At 42.7% G+C, this 21,067-nt stretch overlaps 2 protein-coding genes across 2 annotated transcripts in view; one reads left to right on the forward strand and one right to left on the reverse strand.

Moving 5' to 3' along the window:
• Positions 1-7,709, reverse strand: part of HSPBAP1 (HSPB1 associated protein 1) — a 37,799-nt gene extending 30,090 nt beyond the window's left edge. The window contains exon 1 of the mRNA XM_050899956.1: positions 7,653-7,709. Within this exon, the coding sequence (XP_050755913.1) occupies positions 7,653-7,689 (37 nt within the window). The 5' untranslated portion in view covers positions 7,690-7,709. The remainder of the gene's footprint in view (positions 1-7,652) is intronic.
• Positions 7,710-8,200: 491 nt separating this feature from the next.
• The window catches only part of SLC49A4 (solute carrier family 49 member 4), a 64,013-nt gene continuing 51,146 nt past the window's right edge, over positions 8,201-21,067 (forward strand). The window contains 2 exon segments of the mRNA XM_050900441.1: positions 8,201-8,363; positions 8,366-8,635. Coding sequence (XP_050756398.1) covers positions 8,264-8,363; positions 8,366-8,635 — 370 coding nt within the window. The 5' untranslated portion in view covers positions 8,201-8,263.

Genomic DNA, 21,067 nt, shown 5'->3' on the forward strand with positions numbered 1-21,067 from the left:
AGCTTACTCTGGTAGCCTGAAGTCAACACATCCTTCCTTGCTCTCCATGTCTGCTACCGCGGAAGGAGAGCATCAAAAGAAAAGGAAGAGGCCAGAAGAGGCCAAAAGAGGAATTTGTATTTGCACTCATTTTCCAGTCCTCCTGTGGCAGGGCTGAGCATCTTACAGTTTTTCTTACAGTAAGTCTGAGTGACTCAAGACATGAAGTAAGATAAGAGCGTGGACTATGCCCTCAAACCTCAAACTGTCCTTCTGATAAAGAAAAGGAAATAGCTGCCAGACTTCTTAGGGGTCGAGTAAGAGGCTGAGCCCAGAATACAGCACTGAGAGGGGCTTGCCATCCCTGCTCTAAATGACAGCGTATAATCTCAAGCATACATTTATGAAATTCCTCCCTAAATCCCCTAGGGCTCTTCCTAGAAAGCTCTTCCTGAACCCCTGGCGAGCTTCTGCTTGTTGTCTCTTCTCCTCCCATCCTGTTGTGCACTTTTAGAAAGCAGTTGTGTCCGTTTTCCGCTAACTTACTGAATGGTGAATGACCTCAGCTCCGCTGGTCTCCTCTAGTAGAAGAAACGCTTTCCTTTCCCTCCTTGTCCTTACAGCTCCTGCTTGCATCTTCTGCCATTTGAAATACCCCCCTCCCCTCCCACTCCCCCAAACCCCGGAACATTAGGATATGTACAACTGACAGAAGTCATACTAAATGTATTTCCAATGAACTTTGTACACTTATTGGCAAAATTGCTGAAAGCAAAGTGAAACAATGAAACTGCAGCACTTGTCAGATAAATGGCATTTCATTTTCTTTTGAAGGAAAAGACTATGGTCTTTGACCAAAACCTTCCATCAGGATATAAAAGAGTTTCTCCAAAGGAGAGACTGTCCTTCCTTAAGCTAGGCTGCTACAATTCCACCTTTCTGTCTGTTTGGGGTGTAAATTACACCCACCTGAGGTGCTGCTGAGGAAATTTAGTAGCAAAGCCGTTTCTTCCCGATACCCCACTGGCACTGATACACATTTCTCACAACATTTCCTAATAGATGGGAAATTTAATACAAAACTTAATACTAATATAACATTATGATTGAAGGTAAGGAAACTGGCACATCAGGGAACTAACATCTATATTTCTAAAAAAAAAAAGAATTTGTTCATGCTGTAAGTAAAGTTTATTTCTATTTCTTTTTCTATTCCGTGTTAGTAGTAAATATGAATGCACTACTCTTAAATTGATGAATGCACCGTATAAAATTCACTGTCAGAAACTGTAACCATTTATGACTTGTTGTCCTATCCTGCAAACTTGACTGACAAGAACTTCAAAATGACAGCAACAAAAGAATCTAAATCTTCTAAAATACACCATTTTCCCATAAGCAATTGTAGTAAATAGTCAATAGTATTCTAAAAATATGTTTTTTCCCATAAGCCATTGTAATAAACAGTCAATAATACAACTGAGCCTTTTGAATTTGATCCACAAAGGGGTTATGATGGAAGTATACATGACTTTGTTCACTATTATACTACATAGGATACAAACGATGATTAATGACTGAGTCAATTAGAGGTATAATTGTCAGAATGAAATTACATTTTAAAAGAATAAAAGAAGTATTTTTGAATTACATAAATTATTGAATTGAAAGAAACCAGAGACCTACCATGTGAACCTCAAGAACAGTTTCTGAAGTGCACAATAACCAACGTGCACAATCAGCATATTAGATACAGGGATTGCATTATTATAGGAATATTAAACTAAAAGCATGGCTATTTTTCCATCTGTTTACATCATTCCATTTCTTTCAGCATGGGTAAAACAAGCAGAAGTGAACGTAACCTTTGTTTCAAGTTGCTATTTCTCTTTCTAAAGGTTCTCATGCAGGAACACAAAATTTTTCTATGAAAAACCATTAACAGTGTATGTTTTGACTCCTGGGGTTCATATAAAGAATGTAAAATCTTGCTTTGACATAATGTAGAGCTAAGGATACATTCAACCTAATACAGCTCACCAAAACGTGAACTACCAAGCTCTTCTAATTTAATTTTCAACCTTAACATTTTATTAAAGTTAGTTCTGTTTCTAAATATAAATATTAAACATAAAAGAAACTCTGTTTTTACTGAAAAAGCACAGCCTTGTTACACAGAAGCTTATCTTCCACAATTTTATAATACAAGCTGCTGCTAGTGGTGTCTACCTATCTTTACCATCTTCCCTCCAGAGATTTTCCTTCCCTTTTCTTTTTCAAATAACAACTGCCTGCAAAGTTTCTTTATCTGTAAACACCAAGAATGAAATATCAGAAAAGATCAAGGATTCTGTAGGCCCAAGTCTCCACTCAGATGTGCATGAACTCTTGCTCTAATCAGCTGCAGCTGCTTTTCTGGAGACTGAAGGTGACCTTTAATTTTAGAAGAAATCATGACAGTGCTGCTGCTTCGAATTTTGGAAGCTTCTTGCGATATGCAAAATTTACCGAAACTCAGTATTTGTCAACCTATTAGTGTATCTGGAAAAGTCCTTTCAGTAGAGGAGTTTCAATATTTTCAGATTCCTTTTAAACATTAATGTCACTATGTCAACCATTGACTAATTCAATATTAGTATTAGAAGCAATAATGTCTTCTATATCCAGTCTTCAAAAGCACATGGCACTTAGAAATTTCAGATAACCCCCTGAACATTAGCAAAACAATAAAATTGCAAAACGTTAAAGTTGCACTTCTATACCAAGACATCCAAACTGCCTTACCATTGCTCTTGTTGAAATACTCTAATAGAAATCAAAATCTCGTGCGATGGTATCTACTCCCAAGAATCTCACTGTGTCTGTGATGACAAAGCATAGAATAATTTAATCTTAAATCATATATGCCTCTGTTCAGAAAAGCACAGAGACAGAAATAATCAATTTGGCCTCTTCTTTCTATACAGACTTACGTGATAGAGAGTCACATTTCCAAACAGACAAACAACATTTTGTGAGCATTGTGTCTTCACTGTGGATCTGATCCCAAACACCTACCCAGACAATCAGGTCTTGAGAAGACTCATTTGGAGAGCACACAGCATACCTATTGAATGACAGCCAAGTGCGACTAGCCAGACCAATAGCAACAAACTCCCTAACGCCTACATCTTTAATTATATCAGAGCAATAATTAAGTTACTCCTTGCTGCTTCAATGTAAGACAATAGAAGAACAAAGACAAAGTCTGATCAGAAATGAGAAACGCATTCACCAGAGACACAATGCACAGACCAGTACCACAGCAATATGACTAGCTCTTCTTGCTGGCATCAGAGACAATGAGATCTACACTGAGGCAGTCCTAGCCCAAGGAGACAGGTGGACATTTTCACTCTGTATTCCCAACTCAAGCCCAACATCCTCATGTGACTCAGTTCATTTCCATCATTGTTAGTTTTTTGGGAAGACAGGAAACAATCAGTCTTTGAAACTGGATTTCCCTAACACAACTTTGGGATGCAATATACTCTATTGATGTTGTTTGCTGTTACTTGCACATGGTGGCCCTGAATAAAATGAAAGAATGCAGGGACTGTGGTCTGCTGAGGTTGGAGCTCCAACATAACGTCCCTAAAATACCTAAGACGCTGAGCCTGAAGGCTGTCTAAGTGAGGTAGGGAAGTAGCCATCAAAATGAGCTTGGATGAAAGACATCACATAGCTCCCACCTCCTCCTCAAAGAAGATACAATCATCACCTACATGTTCATCATTAAGCAGGTGATGAATGGCAGAACAAGCAGAAATGGAGTACAAAATGCTTTAAATGTACGCACAGCCCAAGTTGGGTGTGACTTTTGCATATTCCTTTTGAGAGCTACAGTAAAGAACCTACAGTGTGGTCTACAGGGAATCTGGTGAGAAGTCTTTCATTGGCCAACCACAAAGGTAGACTCCACAAGAAAAAGGAGCTACCCCACATTTCCTAAAGGACCTTGCAATGGGCTCTGGCTCACCACAAACCTAGAATCATCTCCACTACAATGGTCGTTTTGCAGTGTGGACATACACAAACTGTTAAGCTTTCATAAGCTGAAGCTGTGTCTGTATTTTTGTTTCTTGTTGATACTAGAAAAAAGAAAAAGGAAGCCCTGTAAAACCTTTTTCCTCCTGAAGTACAAGGAAATCATTGTATGACGTTAGAGCTGGAAGTCTACCTACCTCTCAATAAAAAAGAAAGGAGAGAAAAGATGCTGAAAGGTACAGAATGCACAGACTGGAAGGTGCCCAAACCAAGCAGAAAACAGAGCAGATCCCCAACAACCTCTTCCTAAGTAACTAAAAGGAAAGGGATGTCAAAACTTGATGAGGGAAGAACAGGATTTGCTTACACCTCACAGGCTCACTTTCAAAGGTGTTGTTCAAGATAGGGGGTGTAAAGAAGAGAACCATTACAGCTCCCTGCTACACTACGGCTGTTTATGGCAGCTCTGAAACTACATCATTGTCACAACTCCAGCTGAAGTCTGGAAGTTGAGGGAAATCCCTGGAAAACAGGCCTTTTTTTGGATGCTGGAAGGAATATTCAGAGTTGGCTAAATGCCACTTTTGAATCTGAATGAATTTTGGGTCCTGCCCATTTTGTGCCAAAATGCTTCTAGCCTTTGTAGGGTATGCAATCAATTGCTACTTGTCAGATTGCAAGATATGAGTTGACACAAGAAAGTACAAGATTGTACACATGATGTTAGGAGTTGTTGGGAGAGAGGCGTAAGAAACAAGGGGATGCTGAAGTTCATCGAATCTCTCTGAAGAAAGTCACATGGAGAGCAAATCTGTCAAAAACCTGATGACTGGAGAGAGCAAATGGCACTTCCTAATGTGCTAGGAACTGGGGGCTGCACCATGGCAGGGATGCTGTCCTGGATTGCTCAGCTCAACTGTTACATGATAGGTGTGTTTAAGCTGAATTAGACTCTCCAGATGCCTCAAGGTTATAAGAAACTTGTCAAAGCCTTCAGTTTATCTTAATAAGCCAGCCTTAAATCAGCACAGTCTAGGTGCCAACGCGTAAGCGGATCAGCCAGGCCTGCCTCAGGGATGGGATGAGCACTTGGCAGCAATAACAGCTTCAACCATATAATTTTTATCCGTCACCACTAGTCCATCAGAGCTCCAGGCCACCAACTCCTCCTAAGATGAATTCCAGAAGGTTTTAGGCTGGACACAGGCAGATAGGCATGAATACAGAGACGCAACCACCTAGAGAGCTTTTAGGTTTGAAATAGAGGCACCTACCAATGGATATGCTATTATGGTTGGGCAATTAGTAACTGGATGGGCTTCTGTATCACGATTTTGGATCTAGGCGCCGTTAAGTCCATGCAAGTCCTGCTATAGGCATGAAAGTTCTGGGCCAGGAGACAAAATAACCTTTCCATTTGCCTGAATATATGTGCATTTCATCTGATAATATTCAAATCTCTTTAGCTACATTATAATGAGGTTAAAGCAAGAAAAGATTTCCCCACCCCAAATATTACAAATGTCAGTAATGAGAACAGTAAAAATGTCACCACACGGAGAAAAGAGTGAAATTAGCATATTTAGAGAAGTATTATACCCATGAGTGAAATAATGCAATCAGCTAGCTGCAAGACAAAGCTAATTTGGTTTCCAACAGTTTATCAACAATGCACTGTTCCTTTACATTAACAAATTTAAATGGTACCATATCCTGCAAACAAGAATAATTCACGCAGAATATTACACTGTGTTAATTAAATAGCTGGAATAGAAAAGGTCAGGCCATGACTGAAAGATGCACATATGGGTTGTGAAGCTATGAAAAGATGGAGCAATTTCAAATCAAGCAATTAAAATAAATTATTTAAATCATGATTACGTCAACAGTAAATACACCTAGATTTTCTGAGCCTATTTTGACAGCTCCTTTCGTCGCTGTTTCTCAGAAATTTCTCTTTCTTGCTGACCCACGCACGAGTCAAAATATCTTTAAACCCATCATAACATGAGGTGGCTTGGATAAGTTATCACAGAGTTATCCTGCTTATATTCAAGCTTTCATTTTACTATGCAGGTAGTAAGAGGCAAGAGGCAAGTTTTGCAGTTAAAGGACACTGCAAAGCCCCACTTGCCTTATTTCTGGATGGGTTTCCTGCCACTAGAACAACCAAGAAACTCCTACAATTAGTACAGTTAATTGAAAAATGTTCAGAGAGAGAAATATTTTTTCTTTGTTTACTTCTGCAAATGACAGCACTTTGGCTTTGGCACAATGCCACCAAATCAATTAAATTATAGTAGTAACATAGCCATTTTAAATGGAAAGAACATTTTGGCATGGGCTAAACTATGCTGAGACGGTAATGTATGAAAAAGACCTAGCAAAACAGGGAATTAATCTTACTTGGAACCCCAAAGCACTACTGGAATATGCATCGGTCATGACCAAATCTGAATCTTGTCCAACACTTTTACTGTACTTTTGTCACTACAGTTGTACATGGCAAGCTCAAATTTTAGTTTGTTACTATCCGTATGGTCCCCGTTATTTAATTGTGCATGAATTCTATTTTTCCTGGGGAATCTCCTGAACTTTTCTAGACAAAATCTCATTTTCTTTTTGATCACAGTTGTGCTGATTTCAGTTGGTATAAACTTCCTTTTTGCACCTTCAGTGCAACTTCTAATTTGAACCTCAGTCTAGCAAACAGAGCCGTGTAGGCTAAACAAAATGCAGTGTCCGTATGTTTTGGCAAGAATTTCATGGGAGTGTGTGATTTTGGCTGCAAAACCATGGGACAAACACCATGTGTGAAATTCAGTTGTGCGCTGCCCAGCACATCAACAGTTATGATATTGACACTGGATCTAAAACCAGCCCACGTGGATCCCACTGTTCAGCTATCCCCAATTAAGCACACAGGCATTTATCAAGCCAACTTGCAGACTCTGTGACAGAATGCCTAAGCAAGCCAAACTGAAATACTGAATTTTTTCAGGGAAGATGAAGCATTGCATAGCATATGAGCCATTAATTTTATGACAAGTGCAGATGGCAGACATACAGATAAATACTCACGCAATGTAATGGAATGAATATATACTTCAATCTATTTAAATGATAATAGATTCTAATGAGCTCAGTGTAGCCCACGTGACGGTATATTCATCCAAATTATTTTAAAATGGATTTCAGTGCAGGCTGTAACTGAATCCTACCATTTTTTCCCCCCAATTCGGACCACGGCTGATTTGTATCCACCTTAACACAAAACAATTTACTTCTCCCTTTAAAAGGACAGATACCCCGGAGAAGCTCTGCTGCAGTATTTCCCTCCATGAAGGTACCCGCACTTGCTGTAGGGCCAATCCAGCTCTGCCCTCCGCGACCGCAGCGGTAACGGGCCCACGCCTGAGAGGGACATTTCGGAGGAGGAGCTGAAGGAGAGGCATGGAAGCCCCCGCTCCCGCCCCCGCTTCGCCCCTCCCGTTCCCGCCCGCCGGCCCGCGGCCTGGACACAAGCCGCGCCGCCGGGCCGGGGCCCAGCCGCGCAGCCCGGCCGCGCTAGGCCGCAGCGCTGCGGGCCCGGGTCGGGGCGGCGCCCTCCGCGACTGGGCGGGCGCGGAGGGGCGAGGGGCACCTACCCGGCGCGGGAGGATGGCGGCTGTCCGCCCCGGCCATGCTCCTCCAGCTCTCCCTCCGGGGCGGCTCTGGCGGGCTCCCCTCGGCACCGCCCTCGCTAACGGAAGGGGGAGCCCGGCCCGAGAGCGAGCCCGGCCCGCTGCGCCCTGCCGCGCGGGGCGGGGCCCCGGTGGCGGCGTGAGGGCCGGGCTTGACGGCGGCCCCGAGGTAGGGGCTCCTCCGGCCTCTCCGGTGACACCCGAGTGGCCCCCTCGCCCCTAGAGGTGGCTCCCACGGGCCGTCCCGCTCCTGCCCCGGTACCCGAGCCCCCTCTCCCCGCGGGGTGACGGCTCGGGGGCTTCCCCGCCCCGCCGCCCGCCCGCCCCCACAGGCCGCGGGGCTGCGGCCGTTCGCCGGCACGGCTCCCTCCCCGCGGGCGGCGGGCCCGGTTCTCTTCCCCGCCGCCGCTTCCCTCCTCCCCTCGGCGGCGGAGAAAGGAGGCGGCCGCCGGCCCTCCCCGACCGCGCATGCGGCTGTGCCGGGCCGGGGCAGCGCCGCCGCGCTCAGAGGCTGAAGTGTGGGTGTCCCTTCCCCCAGCCCGCTCCCCGGCGGGCCCCCGTCAGCGCCCCCGCAGATGGGCTTAGGCTGGAGCAGCGCGGAGGAGCGGCAGCCCCTCCTGCCGCCGCCGCCGCCACACCACCAGCAGCAGCAACGGCGGCGGCCGCAGCCACGGGGGCTGGCGGGGGCCCGGCGGTGCCGGCGGCGGTGCCGGTGCGGCGGGTGGCGCCGTTGGCGGGCCGCGTCTACGGGCGGCGGTGGCTGGTGCTGCTGCTCTTCTCGCTGCTGGGCTTCGCGCAGGGCCTGGTGTGGAACAGCTGGGGCCCCATCCAGAACTCGGCCCGCCTGGCCTTCGGCTTCAGCGGCTGGGACATCGCCCTGCTCGTCTTCTGGGGGCCCATCGGCTTCGCGCCCTGCTTCTTCTTCATGTGGCTCATGGACAAGAAGGGTGAGCGGGGCCGGGGGCGGCGGGGCCGGGGGGTCGGGACTCCCCGCCCCGCTCCTGCGGCTTCCCCCGGGCCAGGCGCGGACGCCGCGGCCGTGTCCCGCCGACGCCGCGGTGAGGGGTGGTGTGGTGGTCCTGAGGCCGGGGGAGGGGGCGCCGCCAGCCCGGGGACACCCGTGGCGCTCGGGGCTAGTGGCCTCGGTCTTAAAAGGGGATGACTAATACTTTAAAGGCATCTTGAGTGCTATTTTCAGTACACTGCTCAAACAAAGGTACATCAAAGGCCATTCACAAGGAAGGTACTTAAGCTGTTCCTAAAACTAAGAGGAATTATGGCATCTTACGTCGCCGCTGAGATGTGGGTCTGGAGGAGATGCGCTCCAGCCTGGCATTGCCATGCAGGTGTTTGACCTGGAGGTGGTCGTGTTTTCTGGTAATTAGCTGTGAAACAAACACCCGTGTTGATGTTCAGACCAAGTAATGTCAGTGCTCAGGGTGGCCACTGCATCTTGAAAGAAACACTTAATTTTTAAAAGCAGACTGGACACAAAGTTGGTGGTTTGCTTTTAGTTGCACTAGGGAGATGCAAAGACAGAGAACGTAAACCAGAACTTGTACTTCAGAGTTTGAGAAGACGAGCATAAGGGAGAGTTTCCTAATTTGTGTTCAGGCCGTTGTGTCTTGGTAGCAAACTTCTGAAAATGGTATTTGTCTCTGGAAAACTTCTCCAGGACCTGTGCAGTTCGTGTCCTGTCACCCTGGGGACTGCTCAGCAAGGTCGAGTACCTGTGTTTGCAGATTTGAGCTTTTGGGCCTAAATCCACAGAAGCATTTAGTCTTTTAATTCCTGTTTAAACAGGCCTCTGAAGAGGAGATAGGAGCCTACGTACCCTTGTGGCTCCTGATGTTAAGTGCTACTCATTCCATTTATTTATGAATTAATAGCTCATTTGTGGGGAGGGAAGGGTGGAAAGTGAAGGCAGGCAGGGAGAAAAGTTGTAGCTGAGAAGGCCTGTGTCTCGAAATTGGAATTGCTTTTCCTAAAACTGAAGAGGCATTGGGGGAATAAAACCTATTGGGCTGAAAATACGTTCTCCAAATGAGTCCATGGTGGCTGTACAGCCAGTCTCCTCTCAAGCAATTTAGAGTGAAGTCGACGATGTCCGTCTAGACTGCTGTATAATAGTGTTGTTAATTATCTTAAAATTAAAGTAAGTTATTTTGTTTTGTACAGTGAAGACAATGACTCTGCTCATGGTATGAAGGAAATAAAGCTAAACTTGAACCTATGCTTGTAGAACTGAGTCTGTATTTTTATTTCTTCATTTTCTACAAAGTTGATTCTGAGCAATGCAAAAGAAGGCTGGAAAAGTTTCAAAGTAACTCATGGGAGAAGAAACATTAGTGTTTTGTTGTTTCTTTATGTAATTAGTAACGTAGCTGCTGGATTTCTTGGTTTCACAGGTAGCTTGTTCTAATGAGAATATGTATACAAGTGTTTTCCGCATTACCTTAACTGATTGCTTGGGTGGTTTTTTTTGTTGTTTTTTTTTTAATTTCTGTGTTCATTGGAGATGTTGATACGAACTACCCCTTTGCTCTCGCTTTGTTGCTTTCCTTGTTGAGAGGATTTCGGTTGATAGCCTAAATGGAGCATCTCAACTCGTTGGCTTTATGCATAAGGAGTACATAAGGGCTCTGGAGCATGTTCTTTGCACAGCAGCAGATTTTGTGGAGGCCCTGTTGTGTTTCATGCTGTTTTCTGAGTCTGGATGATTCCCACAGAGAATGTGGTGCTGTTTGCTTTGGAAGTGATGGTGGAGTCCTGCCACTTGGTTTCTCACAGAGCAAAGAGGAGAGCTACTGCTGTCCAGCTCTCCCATGGGGCATGTTTCCACTGGAGGCATGTTGCAGGGAGGTATCTGCTCTTTGGAGTAGTTCCATGCGTATGTTCTGGGAGGAGCGTGAATCTACTGCTTTGAAGCTGTAAAGTTGGATGGGTGTGACCTTGCAAAAGCAGTATTTCACTTGCTTAGGGGTACAAATGCTTGTTGTTACACCAAATTTACTCTGTGTACCAAAAATATAGAGAAACGACACCATTTACTCTCTGGCTTCAATCATCTGTCATTGGAGTTAGCTAGTAAAGGAACTGTCAGGAAAAAAATGTATTTGTGAAGTGTCAACATGTAAAACCTGGCATCTGTCGGAAGTATGGCACTGTAGATGATGCATGTCAGGATTTGAGAGGAGATTCTGCTGTTAGATATACCTCTGACTGTGAAGTATAGGACTATCTTACTGATATTGATAAGTAGCTGCCTGCTGTCCGTTAAGTCTGATTTTGTGTTAAGATGCTTCAGACAAAGTACAAAAGTATTTGTCTTTTTGGTTTTTAGTTGTTCATTGTAGTGTATAGTTTGAAACATAAATCTGTTTCCATACCAAACTTCTGTTGTATTATTTGTGCACCTGTTTCTTATTTCAGTACTGCCTACAAGGGCTTGGTCACTTTTTTTTTTACCTTTTAACTAATCAGAAGTTGAAAGATTAAATATTCAGCAATAGGCATGTTAATAATCCTGCTTGGAAGAAGCATTTCTTCAGCTGTGTGATTCAGTTCCATTACAGCTTCTCAGAAGAGTGTGGGGTCTTCTGAGAAGAGAGGACAGCAGTGTTTATTTTTAGTAAAAGGTATGCTAAAGAAGCTCCAAATGATCTGTTCTTCAGTTCTGTATAGAAGGCATCTAGGATGAAGAAATTACAATTTTTTTGTTTTCTAACCTCGAAGGGTTTCTTGGCCTTTGTGACCTTTTCCCTCCTGGCCTACCAAGTGTGTCTCCTGGATTTTTTTGTGGAGGGCTATTTGCAGTTGACACGGGCAATGCAGTTGGAGAATGGGAGGAATACGTGGGCTGGGAAAGGTGTGTAGATGGTGTCACTTTTGGCTCCCTGGGGAATTTCTGCAGAAGATACTACAGGCAACTGTACGCCTCCCCCAAGGACTCTGATGACCCAGAAAGGCTGTTGGTGTCAGAAGCAGCATGACAAACAGTCTTGGTTGGCTTAAGCCCATGTTCCTGTCGATCTATAGGGATTTCCTGTTTTTTATGAAATTGAGGGTGAAATTTCATCAGGAGTGATGGCCTTCACAAGGCTGTAATTGCAAAAAAAAAAATCTTACTTGAAGGTCTGAATAGACTCAGAAGGAATAGACATTTTTTTTGAAGGGTGTTAACACTGTATTTTAAAGGGTCTTTGAGGCATTGGAGGAAGCCTGGATTTAGCTGGTGTTTCTGTAAGGCATGTCAACTGAAAGCTAGTTTGTATTTTTTGCTGAGCTCTTGTCATTCTCAAAAATACATCCATTTTCAGATACTCAGTGAGGCTCACGTATCACAGCTGGAAATTCTTCTTTGGGGAGCGAGCCCTGTTCCTGCCTCCGAGCTTCCTCTGGCTGAATGGAGACTTCTGCCAGTGTGCTTTTCCTCGGGAGCCTGGGGGAGCTTTCCATGCTCCTTGGCTGGGTGCTGTAATAGGGACGGTGGTGGCATCCATAATGTTTCCTAGTCCTTTTCTGGGATGGGTGCATGTTGAAACTCAGAAATTATGTTTGTGTGCATCTTTTTTGAGTATGGGCCGTTTTGAAGTGGATTTGAAAACCCTTTTCCATAAGTGGAATTACAGGTGTTGTCTTGGTTGGTTGGTTTCTTAGTGAAAGAAAGGTTAAAAGATGGAGTGTGCCGTGGAGCTACATGTGTCTTCTCTGGTGCATTTTCTTTAGGCGTAGGATTAGAGAGTCCTTGTTTAAATGATAATTACCTTTAGAGATTCAATAAGACTGAAATTAAATGAGAAATTACTTCAGTGTGCCATTGGATGGACCCTTGTTGTTTACATGATTAAAATTAGCTACAATTTGTCACATGATGCTTGAGTGTTTATGGATGTTTTGTGCCTTGAGTGTTGCATTTCCTGGGAACTGTAAATATAAGCATACAGAGCTGTTAGGATGTTTATATATCTAACTCGAAATCGAAAGCTTACATACTTCTATGGATCTGGTGCACCGGGTTTTTTTATTAGTTAAGTTCATGTCAGCCTTCATTATGTTCCCATATAAGCAAGAAGAGGCAATGAAGAATGAAATACTTTGTGATAATTTACATTAAACAAATTGAATAGAATGGTGATATTTTTCATTAATTTTTGCAATACAGTGAACAGTTTTATATTGAGTTTGAAGAAATGTGACATATTACTTGTAAAAGTGAAATGTAATCTGTTTCTTGGTCCTTTTTTATAAAATGATATATGCTTACATGGGTTGCATAGACATTCTTAGTAACTTTATTTTGCTGAAATTAAATTTACATAGCATTGTTATCCTAGTGATTAAATTATGAAGTAGAGAGAAAACTTCAATAATCAGATTTTGGGTTTTAATGGAGATTGGCTTGTCTATTGAAACCATGAATGTTTTTACTTGTATGGATAGTTATTCCTTTCCTGAATATCAAACTCTTGATTTCATTGCTGTCTCTAAATCATGCTTCTCAGTTTCCTTCTCTGAGATATTTGATAGTTCTTATCTCTTCCACCTGGGAATTTTGAGGTTAAATCCTTTAATACAGTCTGACAAAATAGTCATGAATATTGAGTATGAGTACTAAATCAGGCCTTACTAATATAAAAATGTCTTAATAACTATTCTCTGTACAAAACAAACTACGCATGATGGATGAAGAGAATTCTACATAGCAGCTTTCATGTCTGAAGTTCCCAGATTGTCACTTTGTGCTGCATGCATGGAAACAGTGATTTTACTTTCAGGGGATCTTTGGACTCCTCTAATAAACTTCTAGGGTCACTGGGACAGAAGGGAGAAGACTTCAAGTGAACTTGTTCTCCCCCTAGATTTTCATCTAGGAAGTGTTTGTGAAATGCCTTTGGTTTTATTTTGAGAGATGTGAAGGTGTGTACAGAGAGCAAGGAGGAAGCAGGTGGTTGTTCCAGAAGTCGGTGGAAACATGAATGGTCAAGTGAAGCCAACAGATGGGGAAGACTTTCTTTCTCTTAAGTGTTTCCATTGTGCTTGGCATCTCAGGGTCCTTGTCTGTCATTCAGGCTCTCCGACAACGTGGTAGTAAATATGAATTGGAGCATGTTACTAATAACTTAGAAAAATTGCAGCAGGTCTAGTTGCTGGTAGGTATCGCTGTTGGTATAGATGGACAGTGTGAAGTACTTTCCATGGTGGCACTCACAAGAACATGCAGAGTTTTTAATGGAAGTATTCATAGTTCTGTTGTGCCCCAAGCGATCATAAACACATGGGGTTTTGGTTAACAGAAGAAGGACAAAAATAGGCGAATCATGAACCTTTAAAGTCTGGGAGTTTTCACCTAGTGGCAAAGAAACACATTTTCAGCTCCTTTTTGCCATGATCTCAGAAATAGACTTTTCTTATCTCAGATGCATGACTGCAAGATATGTGGCCAATATTTCAAAATGACCAATTTGATAATTCACAGGTCAAGTTCAAGCGTGAGCCTCAGCTAAAGATGCCTAGGATAAGACGCGGTGTAAGGCTGTAAGACTTTAATACAATTTGATGAGATCAAGCTAAAAGGATTTCCACACTTCAAAGGTTTGTACAGACATTATGGTTTTGGTAGGTTAGTAGAGCCTACAGGAAAGAAATACCCATGGGAAAACTTACAGGTATGAAAATGTGGGTAGAATGGCAAGGAGCCAGTGAGAAAGGAAAGTGTGATGTTTCTGCTGCTCAACTGAAATATGCTGGGATTACAGAGACTAGTCTCATCACAAACAACTGATTCTACTCAGTAGCGTTTATGTTAATGGCAGAGGTCTTGTTAACTCCAACAAGAGCAGCAGAAGGCTCTGCTGAATTTAATGAAAGCTGAATGTGACCTTAGTGCTTCAGTTTGGAGGGGGGGGGAAAAGGACGGGGGGAAAGAGAATGCCTTGACTCATATGAAGTGAAAGCTGTATATATTCGGTGAAAAGGCAAGTGATTGATGCACTTCAACCAAATACAAAAGAAGTTTGAAGGAAAATATCTGTTTTACCCCAGTCTGTTCTCTTTCATCCTGTGGACGTCTTCTACTGCATACTATGAATGATGCATATTTCATTGTCTTATAAGTGATACTGATCCACACCTATCAAATTCCGTAAAAGGGATTAATTTTCCTAAGCTAACAAATCTTGGAAGAAATGAGATGAAGTGTTGTTTTTCATGTGGAAAGATGAAAGAAGCAATTAGAGAGCTGAATATAGGTAAATCCCACTAGAGCAGATATTTGATCAGCTTGATTTTACAAAACTTAATTTGATGAGTTGCTGGTGTGCGTGTTTGTATAGACATACTTTTCTTCTATACCATCAGAAGAAAAGAAAAAGGAAGACTGAACCAAACTTAGCTTTTGTTGCTTTATTTTATATATGGTGGCTGCATGAAAGTCCACAGAGCATTTGTGCTAGTGCTTGCAGAAGTGAGGACTCATTAGAGAATTGATCGGCCCACCCTCGCTGGAGTCAGGCATGCTGCAAAAGACCACTTGAGATACACGGAGTGATTAGCAACATAGAGTGGTTTAATTAGGATCTGATGAGTTGTATTAACTTGATGCCACTATGATTCATCATAGCAATACTAGCTTGATTATTAGCAGCACTTCCCATACCTCCTGATGGGCCAGGTTGAGTTGAAAGCATCAATCATGGCTGTAGACAGATGTCCTCTTCTGGAGCTAGCTCTTTCTGTTAGATGGTATCACCCTCTGTCTCTGCTTTGTACTATGTTTCCATAGACATTTTGCTTTATACTGCTACCCTTTATGCAACTGTCGTGCTCTTTGCGCTCTTCACACACTTCTTTGCAGCTGCGGCGGTGGTGCTAGGACAGCTGTTTGAAACACCACATACTGAGGAATATCAGGAAACTGCATACTGGATTTAAAATAACTTTTTCATGATGGAAAGTAAAATCCTAACATGTTTGCGTAGCTCGTCAGAATAGTAATGGCCATGTTACCTGAGGATAATGTCTTGAGGCTTTGGTGCACTGAGCATAAAGGCACAGTGAGCGTGGGGTATGTAACTTGCTATACCTTGATGCTGACAAATTGATGAATAGGGAAATCATTTAACAGTGTAAAATACGATCCCTTACTTTTATTATACAGCTGTTAACATGAGCTAAGTTAAAGCACCTAAGCATCCCAGAACTGGGTCAGGACACAGCTCCAGCTAGGAAGATGTTTTGTCAACAGTAGCTTTTAGAAGTTGACTACAGAGTAGAATACTAGGGCAGCTATGCACTGATATCTCCACTGTTGTATGCTCACGTATTTTTACTACCCGTCATAACCTTCTCTTGACCCAAATTCTTCCTCATCTGACTGCTTCCTCTTCTCTATCCCCTGCCTCACCTGTGTGTCTCCTTGCTGTTGTGGCATGCCCATCTTGTCCTCCCATTTCCGTCTGTCCTCCACTCCTGCTTGTTGAGGAGTAGAAGAGGTTGGATGTGAGAAGCTCAGGGCTCAAAGGAGTGAGAGCAGATGTGAGAAAAGCCCTTGGATAGCTGGGAAGAGATAGAGAGAAGGGGAAGGTATGGGACAAGGTAGTGGGTGAAGCATGGGAGACATGGATGCAGAAACGGGATCTGGACCTGGAGGGCAGGGAGTGGTGGGGATGGGAAAGGTGGAGGAACGAGATTGGTAGAAGGCACAGGGAAAAGGACGCTGAGCGAGCAAGAAGTAGTACTAAATGTGACTTAGGTAGCCAGCAGCAAATGATGGGGGTGGCGGGTGCCTGCACCCCTCCTGGGCTGCCTGCGCAGCACCTTAGCCGCAGATCAGCAAACACAACTTTTGTGAACTGGTTTGAGACGTGCTTTTAAAACCAGGAGCAAGGAAGTCTCTTTGAACACAATTGACCTTTTTGCCTTTTCTTATCTCCAACAAGGTCCCTGTCTTTTGCCTCTGCACAACCCAACCTCTAAGCTCTACCTGGCAGTGCCTCTTGTTGGCCAGAGGGTGTATCGGCCCTTCCTTTACCCTCTCCTTCCCCGAGGTGCCCCGGGCCTCAGCCACCCGCTCCCTGCGGGGCTCCCCAGGCGCTGCCGATGCAGAGGAGGGTGGCTGTGCCTTCTTGCGTGGGTTTGGTGGTGATGGATGTCTGGCCTCGTGATGGAGGCACGAGCGGGATGCTGGGGTGGATGTGTCCCTTCTGGAAGGCCTTGTGGAATGAGACAGAAAACACTAAAATACCGTTAGGTTGTCCACTGCCTTGCTGCATTTTAAAAACATTTAAATTTTGCCAGTCTTCTTTCTTCTAGAAGTTTTTAACAGCGTGGCAGCCGTGCTACATAAAGGTAGCGGGTGCTAACTTCTATAACATAAATGACAACAATAATTCCACTGTTGTCAAAGTCCCTTAGGCTTTCTCGTAGATTTTTATTTTGGAAGTAGTAAAGTGCTTAGGAAAGTTGTATTGCATTCGTTTTGCTAGCTGTATGTTTATACTGTATTTATAACTCCTAGCTATTAGTTTATAATTCTGTTAAAGAGAAAAAAGAGTGGATCAGGTTTTGGCCTGCAAAAGCTGAATCTGCCTCCTTTAAAGAAAACTGAATCTGTTTCCTTTAAAGAATTAATAGGAAAAATAAATAATATCATATCAGAAGAAACTAAGTATGAACAAAGAAAGACCATTTTCATTTGGTAATGCTGAACTAAACCAGCGTTACTGATTTCTAAATTCCAGTAACAGCATTACCTTTGCAGAAACAAAACAAGTGTTATTCACTATTTTTGACTGGTGTTGTTTTTAGGAGTTAGTTTCACGTTATGTTTTAGGAGTGAAAAACAAGTCTGAAGCGAATGCAAAAATGAGGTTCATTACTTGTTAATAATGTTCGGATATTTTCTGCACTGCCAATTTCTACCTATGGTTTTTTTTTTTCTGGTAAGAAATGCCTTGCTTGTGGGAAAGGAGCCATGTAAAACAGGGGTATGTGCTTGCCTTTTCAGAGCTGAAGAAGTAGATAGTGCATAGCACAGGTCCTGAAATAATGTTCCCTGTTGTGAAAATCTATAGTCTGACATTGCCAAACAAAAATATTTGGTTTATATAAAGTATTTGTTTAAAAACACCCAACCCCCCCAAAACCAAGGTCAGTGCTGAGATGAGCTGAAGTAAATTTAAGAAACGTGATGTTTCGGTAATTCTCTGTTAGACTATTTTGCAAATTTTCTTGGAGAACGTTGTTTGAATTCTCCCAGTGGCAACCCGGTATAGCCTCAGCTGAGCAGACCAAAGACCTCGCTGGTACAAGTTTCTTTAAGAATTTTTTTAGCTATAATCCTGGGGCAAGGGAAATCCTGGCTTGCTCTGCCTTTCTCTCAGTGGTGACATTCACAGCTATTCCATCACTTCCTACCGTAATTTCATTTTTTAATGCTTCTCACGTGCATGTGCTATTATGGCTCTGTAGCCGTGCTGTAACTATAATTGTGCTGCAGAAGCTTCTGATTAATGCTCCAAGTTCCTCAAAAGCTACAAATTAAGCTTTCTCATGCAGATTTGTAGTAGAGAGGATTTTTAGATTTTTCCTCTTTTTAAAGCTGGAGATCCATATGACTCAGCCTGAGGGAGTGATGTGTTTTGAAAGTGAGAGGTCTTCTGCTTTTTGCGAAGTCTAACAATGTTTTTCTGGAATACAGGACTTCAAGTACAACTGCATTTAGAAACTTGTTTTATTTGGTTATTTTTGATGAGCGCCATCCCTTTTGAATATTTGAGAAGGGTGGAGTTGTAATGTTTTTAATTACAACTGAACCTGAAGAATTGATCAGGAGCCTTAAAAAATGTAATGAGATTAGGACCCATTACAGTGCTGTGAAGGGTGTCTTTTAGAATGAACTATGTACCCTAAGTAGTGCCTGATGCATTTTAATGTTAAAGTAACATTGAAACTGTTCACACAGGAAAATTGAAAGCTCACTCCAGTGACCTTTCCTACAAGTCACAAGACCCGCATGGATATTACATCGATGAGACTCTTATGGCTCTTTTTCCCCAACTCATAGCAGGGATAGTAAAAAGGAGAAACTTTGCACTTAAGTGTCCCGCTTAGCGGATGCACTAGGCAGTATTTAGCGTAGCTGCCAATCCTTGCTGCATGGTTGCTTCTTGATAGTCTGTCATGGCAAAGCAAAATGCCTCTGTATTTCTTAAAATGAAGAATTTCATGCACCATTGGGTGGTGTGGGCAAGTACCACTAAGATAATGACAGAACACCTTCCCTGATAGATGTGTGCAAGATAGATTGTTTTTCCTCTCTGTGCCACAGATAAGGATCTGTAGTTAGTTGTGTGGTAATTAAGCCTGCTGTGCAATCGAGAGTCCTTGAAATGAGCGGGAAGAGAAAAGAAAAAGCTTCCCTCACCTTATTCGGTGCTGAAAAGGCTTGGATTGTCGGCATTTGTCCAAGTATACAACAGCGAGAGCTAGAGCAAAGGCTTGTTGTCTTGTACTTTCTCTCGGCTTGTTAATGAGCATCCATAATTTAGCTTCAAAATTAATGAAGAGGTTTAGTCCCTGACTGCATTATTAGCTATTTTTGTCAGTTGCTCTGCATCTCTCTCTGTATGTATATACTAGCACACACGTATACACATGCATGCCCCATTATGTAGTTTTTCAGTTTATCAAATGGCAAACATGGATTAAATGATTCACCCAAATCTTCATGTTTCAGTAAATATTGGAGTGAGAATAGAAAGCAGGTACCTGAGGTGAAGGAACAAAGAACAACTCTTACAAGTGTTTGTGTATTAATTTCACAGATTTAATAAGCACTCAAATAGCTCTTTTTTTTTATTGTATCCCAGCACTGCACTGACCCCAGGTGAAGAGAAGACCTGATTTACTAGCCTTTCTAATACTAATGGTGAGGCTGGCTCCTGTTTCCATGTGTTTATAGCCTCAATAAACAAGGCAGAGGGGGGAAAAAAAGAGAAAAGTGAAGCAGAAGGTAAGTGGCCTGCCCAATTTCATAAGGCATGTTGAGAGATGCAGGTCCCGCTGCCCCAGGCCAGTGTGCTCTTCTCTCAGAGGCCCTCTGCAAGCATTAAGAGAGGTTCATTGCACTTGGATTAGTTGCAGATAAAATGGATGCTCTCTGCAGTAAAATGTATAATATCAATAAACAGCTAAAATAATTGGTGTCCTTTGAAGCCGAGAAACGTGGTATTAAAGAATAGGAGATATTTTAGTAAAGAGTCTGCAACTGATTCTAAAATCAGCATTTTGATCTCCAGGCAAATACCATTCAACTCAGCGCTTTGTGTATCTGTTCAGGCAAAATGTCAGTCTCTGGATTGATAAATAGAATTTACAACACTTGTAGAAACTCGCAATGCAGATTTTTAATCTGCATCTTTTGCCATTTGTTTTTCTGTTGTTGATGTTAAACTGTTGGGATGCTTCAAAGTCCTTAGCTGACATATGGAAGGAAACTTCAATACTTGTAAACTACCTTTTCATATATCCAAAAGCTCAGATTAAGCCTGTTCAGTTCTTAAAATCAAGACTACTTTATTTACAGTACCAAACTTTTAAACTGCTGCACAAACTCTGAAATACTTGCTTTGTATTTACAGGTATAGTCTGCCACCAGCCATGGTTAAATCCATGGTAGTGGAGCTAACTCTGTAAGACACCATAGAAAAACTTGGGTTATTAGGTTTGTAACAACTAAGCGTAGAGGAGTAGAGAGATGGAGAATTAAGCTATACTTTCCTTGACATCTTTTTAGAGATTGATTGTGCTTGCTTAATATGCTGGGATAATGTTGAAACAGGACGGCTCCACTGATCGCACTGGCTTGACCTCATTGGTGCAAATGAGACAAAAGCACCCTGCAGCCTCTTCATGTGGTTATGATAGCTTGTTATTCCTTCTAACGGGTGCAGTCAAATTCTTCTATCTAGAGTAAACAGAAAAATGAGGATTTTAATATGCTTTAATGAATGTTAAGGAGGAAAAAAAAAAGAAGAAAAATACCATAAAACAAGAGTATTTACACTACAAAATAGAAGTGAGCAGTGCAGTTAGAGTGTGAATACTTAAGTGTCTTCGTTTCCTTACAGTCAGGGTGCACATAGAGAAAGATGCAGCAGCTCAGGAATTGCGGAGTGGTTATGTGATTGTCATAATAATTCTCAATTGCATTATATTTAGTTTTGCTTCTCACAATTATGTCCTAGCAGCTTCTATATCAGTTTTAGTTGTTACACGTGTTCAGTCATTTCCCTCAAGATGAGTGTCTTCTCTCTGAAACACTTGGCTGGCTAAATTTTGTGCTTTGAGTCTCCTAGTTATACTGGGATTTTTTACAA

The sequence above is a fragment of the Gymnogyps californianus genome, chromosome 7 (assembly GCF_018139145.2).
Source record: "Gymnogyps californianus isolate 813 chromosome 7, ASM1813914v2, whole genome shotgun sequence".
Lineage (NCBI taxonomy): Eukaryota > Metazoa > Chordata > Aves > Accipitriformes > Cathartidae > Gymnogyps > Gymnogyps californianus.